This window comes from Pinus tabuliformis, chromosome 8, assembly GCF_031772625.1.
Source record: "Pinus tabuliformis cultivar Carrire ecotype Pingquan chromosome 8, CPIR1, whole genome shotgun sequence".
Classification (NCBI taxonomy): Eukaryota; Viridiplantae; Streptophyta; class Pinopsida; order Pinales; family Pinaceae; genus Pinus; species Pinus tabuliformis.
The window spans coordinates 1,226,853,505-1,226,860,042 of NC_142294.1; the positions used below are offsets into that span (position 1 = coordinate 1,226,853,505).

At 34.2% G+C, this 6,538-nt stretch overlaps 1 protein-coding gene across 1 annotated transcript; it reads left to right on the plus strand.

Annotated features, from left to right (window-relative positions):
• Positions 1-1,882: 1,882 nt before the first annotated feature.
• Positions 1,883-3,209, plus strand: LOC149239815 (putative anthocyanidin reductase). Its single transcript, XM_089367222.1, has 3 exons — positions 1,883-2,216; positions 2,311-2,487; positions 3,022-3,209. Exons 1-3 carry the CDS (start codon positions 1,974-1,976, stop codon positions 3,196-3,198), a joined length of 597 nt encoding a protein of 198 aa, XP_089223348.1. The 5' UTR covers positions 1,883-1,973; the 3' UTR covers positions 3,199-3,209.
• The last annotated feature ends 3,329 nt before the right edge of the window (positions 3,210-6,538 follow it).

Genomic DNA, 6,538 nt, shown 5'->3' on the forward strand with positions numbered 1-6,538 from the left:
CCCCTTTAGACCTATAACTGTTTTCTTCCCCTATGATCCTAGCTAACACCAAACCCTTGGTGGAGATGGGTCACCCTTCAAAGGGGTCTTCTACAAAATTAACCACTTTTTCATTCATATTTAAGACCCAAAAAAGTACTTTATTTTAATATCATCATCTTTGATAATTATGAAAATTACTTGAATATAAATTCTTATAATTTCTTCTTTCATTTCTCCTCATTTTGAGGAAGTGCCTCCCCCACAAAAGTCACCATCCCAAGGACTTACCCAAAAAAATTGTTCTTGTCATTCATAATACTCAATTGCTAGAGCTAGATCACGAAGTCTATATGCCTCATTTTACCAGTTAATATATATATATATATAATGTAATCATAAAAATTAATGTTAAATTATGCAATATATATTACTTTATCATCATTATTTTTTTCTTCTGTGATTAGAGAAATTGACAATTGGACCATGCTCGTACTCGCATCGCACATAGGTTGATTCCAACTACTACCACTATAACCTCTTAGTGAAACCATAAATAACCCAATATGAGACTCACAACCTAAAATAAAGATTTAAATCTTGGATCACATACTTAACCTAATACTAAGTGTCACAATCATCACTAATTAAACTACCCACAACCATCTCATTTTATCATTTAATACTTTAATTTTTTTAGTCATTTTTTACTAAATTTTTCATACATAAGCATTATAATTAACATTTAATTTAATTGAAAAATCAATCTTCATTAGTTATATCTCACTTTGGTTTTAAAAACCAATATTTTGTTTTTAATACTAGATTCTTATTTCTTAATTTGTATAGTAAGATATAAATATTTTGAGGAAGAAAATAGTTAAAAAAAAATTATATCGATAGCTATATTGTTGTAATATATTACTTTTAAAATCTATAAAATTAGTAAATAATATATATAATATTTTAAATGTAATTTTGAGTATTCTAGATAATTGGATTTAAAAAAATAATTAATTCATAATATTAATTTATGTAATTTCTTTTTATTTCACAAAATTTATATTATGTTTTAAAATTAATAAAATACAAATTTAGTGACTTCAATTGTGTTTTTGAGGGAGTTCAACCTATTACTTTTACATTTTTTATTATATTTATTTTATTATTTAAATTTAAAATCTTAAAAAAAAATTAATCAAATTAAATTTTATAAAGCATTTAAAATATTTTATTTTCCTTTTATTAAAAATTTTAATTTTATTTTAAATTAACTTTATTTTTATTAAAATATTTAAGTTTATATTTTTCCTAAAAACATTAATCGAGGAATAAGTCTTAAACATTTCTTCTCATTGTACTCGATGAAAAGTAGTGGTGTAAAGCCCACAATATCATGTACATCAATATGGACTTCATCCAATAGACAATAAAACCTCTCACACGAAATTCATAACACTCAACTATTGTAGTGAGTCCATTGGACTAACCTCTCACCAACTTATTAGTCCCTGCCATCTGGCATCCGGCAGGGACTATAGTAACCGTTCGGCGGGGAGATAGCATTAAATCGCGGGGTTTTTTAGTGGTATTATCACTTATATGCTAAAGTTTGCAGCCGATCTTCTGTTCGCCATCTTATTTGGCCTCTTCCCGAGGCGGAAGAGGCCGGACCATATGTTAAACTGATACTTACCCATATTCAAGTCTCCCTGACGGTGTGCGGTTTAGTTTTAATGCTGACATTAATCCCTTAATGTTTAATGTTAAGTGTTCAATTCGTTGTCTGCTAACTTGCTTGTTCTTTCGCTGCTAACGTGCTTGTTCTTTCGCAGGTGTCGGCCGTATGGTCAATGTTTGCATGGCAGGAGGTGTCACTCTGCATGCACAACAGATGCTGATTCCCCGCCCACTTTCCCTTGCTGGATAAGGGAACGCCTGAACCGGATGAGTCGAGCAAAGCAGTCAACCGAGCTCATCGTCTTTTCTGTACTATGCTGCCTTTGGCCCTGCGCCTGGTCTTCCTTCTTTATTGCATTCCGTTGCATGTTAGCTTCTGCTGGGGTTCTGCTGGGGTTTGTTCAACTCGCCATATTCTGTCGCTGCCGGGAGCCACGGAGAGGCTTACGCTTTTCAAAGCTGACATTAATGCACAGGGCAGCTTCGATTCTGCCGTTCATGGCTGTGACTTCGTGGTTCACATGGCCACTCCCACGGATTACACCAAAGATCCAGAGGTAAAGAGGTAAATAATTATTTAGGGTTCTCATTCAACTTTGTGAGTATGGGGTTTTAACTTCTGTTTTTTTTTTTCCCTTTTTTGCGCTTCAGACTGGTGTTATCCAAGCCGCGGTGAATGGGAGTCTGGATATTCTGAGCGCTTGCACTTACACCTCGTCCATAACCGCAGCATCTCCCCTGAAAGACAAGGGCGAATACATGGACTTCGTTGATGAATCTTGCTGGACTAATGTTGATCTCATCAGGCGTGAAAAACCCCCTTTCTGGGTAAATGTTCCTTTTCGAAGAGCAATTAGTAGTGGCGTGCTTTTTTTCTTAAATTAGGTTCAGTTAATGGATAGAATAACTCTTTATTCCCATGCTGAGGTCACAAACAATATGAAATACCTGAAATTGTTTATGCTTCTTTCTGTATGTAGGATTAGTGGCAGCATCAATCCAGCTTGATAGAAGGGCGAATGCACCCATTTTCACCTGCCTGGGAAAATAGACAACAAAATCACAGGGGGTTGCTAGCGTCGGTTAAAATCTGTTGAGAAATCCTGGAGAAACAAGGCACCAGACAAATGTGTTCACCTTGTCTGTGAGTACTGATCATTGTTTTTCGTTGATAGAATCATATTACCTATACATGCAAAAGAAGAGTCTTTTCTAATTGGATATAAATTTCGAAATTAACGAAATCGTCTGTTACTTACCACTGTTCTTGGTTGATTTCACCATTCTTTTGCATATGCAAAAATATTGGAAAAAAGTGCTTTCTTGCTTGACAGTCTTTCTTCTGTTATTTATATGGTGTAGGTGAGACGGCTTCTCAATATGGGTGCACATGTGAATGTACCTGCATTTGGCCCAAAAGGTCCTGGGGCCACTCTACATCTTGCTGCTGCTGGTGGGCATTTGAAGGTGATGGATGAATTACTTGAAGGTGAGTGCGCCCTACAAAATGAAGTAACAAAATATAATGCTATAGCATAAGCCAAGACAAAACAGAAGCAATCAAATTCCATTACAGTATTTTTTTAACAATGAAAACAATTTAAATGCTGCTAAAAGGATAATTTCCAAGTCCTCAAGCTTGAAAGTCACCAGCGAAAGAATTCCATGGATTCTTCCAAGAACAGCAGATCAAGGTTTCAGACACCCCGAGCGTCATCGCCATCGCCTTCGCCTGCACCTTCGTTCGGGAGCAGGAACTGGAACAGCCCCAGATTCGAATTCGGTGAACAAACAGTCCTTTATATGAGTCTGCGGCGCCCTCAGAAGACAGTGGCCGCAGCCTCCAAGTCCACCGACCACACCAGTGGAATCTGCCTCGCCGTTAATACTTACCACCATCAACATCATCGTTTGACGGGTGGAGAGTGGCTTCACGCGTGGAGAGCTACTTCTGAAAGGGCTTCACGCGTGGAGTTTTAATGAGTCATTCGAACGTGCCACATACACCTTTGATTTGGTTCCTAGTCTGTTTCTCGCTTGAGTTCTTAAAAAACATCACTCACGTCGGATAAAAGGGATTTTTCTAGAGTTTTATTGTTGGCATATGATTACATAGGGTGATTCCTGAATGGTCGTGCAAGCCTTGCCAGCACATTATGTTCAGTGTTTGACTGATTGCTAACTCTTATTATTCAATTTATACTGCAAAGCAATTGCAGGTTTAAGACGCATAGCTGTACTGCAATATAATATATGTAGCGATATCTACTCTTTAATCAAAATTTGAACTTCGGGAAAAATTATTTAGTGTATTTAGTTGTTGCTGTTAATATTGATTACATAAAACTTGATTCCATTGAACCTTCTATTATGGTTTCCGGCTGCCTATAACATAGTACAGTCGTGAGCAGTGAAAATGATTGGGAGTCAAGCATTGTTTTTAGCCGACGGAATGGAGCAGGAATTTGATTTGTATTTAGTTGTTGCTGTTAATATTGATTACATAAAACTTGATTCCATTGAACCTTCTATTATGGTTTCCGGCTGCCTATAACATAGTACAGTCGTGAGCAGTGAAAATGATTGGGAGTCAAGCATTGTTTTTAGCAGACGGAATGGAGCAGGAATTTGATTAGTTAGTTTAAATCCAGTGTTCTCCCTAAAAGGTTATAAGTATTTCATTTTTCCTGAACGCCGCAGAGGCACGCCTACCTCGCCCGGCCCTTACCAAACCCTCGGCAGTTGCGCGTGATATTCTCCCGCCCCATCTGAAATCAAAATAACGAAAAGCAATTTACAGTGACAATAAAATGGATTTGATATGTTAATGCACCTCAATATAAACCCTACCATAATCTGGTATATTTTCATTTCTCGAAAGAATGCATAGTATTTCATATCTCGTCAAAGGATTGAATCGTGCAATTTTATTAAATGGAGTGAAATCGAATGAGCACGGAGAACCGGAGCATTTCTCGGATCCAATGGGCCTTCCTCATGAACGCAAATGGCGCAGTGGAGAGCACATTGGATTCCGGGAGAAGCTCTCCTTCCGCCAAGGCAATATAGCAAGCATGAATTTTTTTCCAACTGAAGAAATAGCTTCAGTTGGCTTTGGCTGGAGTAGTTCTCAGGTACGTACAGCCTCCCGGACCATAAAACTTATAGAAACGAAACCTTCTACTTATCCATCAAACCACACCCTCAAAAATTCCAGAATTGCCTCGAAACTAAGCAATCCACCAGGATTGCCGTTCCTTCACTATATAAAGGAAATTTACTCAAAACCAAGCAAAATACCAGAATTGCCTCAAAACTAAGCAATATCTCAGAATTGCCGTTCCTTCACTATATAAAGGAATTTTTCTCTGCAGAAATCTTCAACTCCCTCCAAAAACATTGTGAGCATGTGTAAAGCATACGAAGAATAACTTTTGATCAAGATGGTAAGGTTTGGGTGCGCTTACGCAGACTTCATAACCAAAGTAACCAGGGCCTCCGGCTATATACGCTTTTATGACCACACCTTTCGAACACTTCATTTCAATGAGTTAGTGTCACATTCATTTAAGAATTATGCCACTTAGGAAAAACTCAGTTCATTGTTTTATTCCATTGACTATATATTACAGGCTCAACTTCACGCAGGGACTCGCTGCGTCGCAGCTCTCCTTGTTTTAAATTTGCGGTATCTACCTCTTACCAACTTATTTTAGATTTGTGATATCTAGTACATGCAATAAAGAGGCCGTATTTTCATTTGCTTAAGCTATCTCTACTTATAATCTAAACTTTCAATTATAAGTTTAGATTCCATAAAACTACATCCAACTTCAAAAGATAATGGTATAAACATTTTTGAATTTACTTTTAAAAAGTATAGGTTGTGAATCACTTTTGGATTTTCTCAATTTAAACTTGATAAAGAAAAGTCTTATTTTCATTTGTTTAAGCCATTTATATTTATAATCTAAATTTTTGATTATAAATTTAGATTTTATAGAATTACATTTAGTTTCAGAAAATAGTGGTATAAATATTTTTTATTTTTATCTACATTTTTGACTTAACACACTTGAATCCCAAAATGATATCTAATATAATGCACTGCGAAAACCTCTCAGTACTTAAAATCTTTGATTTTCTTTTTAAAAATATAAAATACAAATAACTTTTAATTTTTCTCAATTTAAACTCAAGTTTCATAACTATAAAGATATAATCTAAATTTTTGATTATACATTTAGATTTTATAGAATTACATTTAGTTTCAAAAAATAGTGGTATAAATATTTGTGATTTTTATCTACATTTTTGACTTAACACACTTGAATCCCAAAATGATATCTAATATAATGCACTGCGAAAACCTCTCAGTACTTAAAATATTTGATTTTCTTTTTAAAAATATAAAATACAAATAACTTTAATTTTTCTCAATTTAAATTCAAGTTTCATAACTATAAAGATATAATCTAAATTTTTTATTATAAATTTAGATTTTATAGAATTACATTTAGTTTCAGAAAATAGTGGTATAAATATTTTTGATTTTTATCTAATTTTTTACTTAACACACTTGAATCCCAAAATGATATCTAATATAATGCACCGCAAAAACCTCTCAGTACTTAAAATCTTTGATTTTCTTTTTAAAAATATAAAATACAAATAACTTTTAATTTTTCTCAATTTAAACTCGAGTTTCATAACTATAAAGAACAAATATGATAACCAAAATGTTGAAAATAGAATTTTCTTTATCCAATCATAGAGTTGAAAATTTCCAACCTCGTTTAGATATAAGAATAATATTAATAAATATTAATATTTATTTTATTGATATTGTAATTCTAATTTAAATGATAAATAGAATTGA

Bases quoted from the DNA above. Each gene is read 5' to 3' on its own strand.
- LOC149239815 (XM_089367222.1), top strand. From the start codon at position 1,974: ATGCTGCCTTTGGCCCTGCGCCTGGTCTTCCTTCTTTATTGCATTCCG. The intron at 2,217-2,310 runs GTAAAGAGGTAA...TTTGCGCTTCAG, and splicing joins ATTACACCAAAGATCCAGAG to ACTGGTGTTATCCAAGCCGC. The intron at 2,488-3,021 runs GTAAATGTTCCT...TATATGGTGTAG, and splicing joins GTGAAAAACCCCCTTTCTGG to GTGAGACGGCTTCTCAATAT.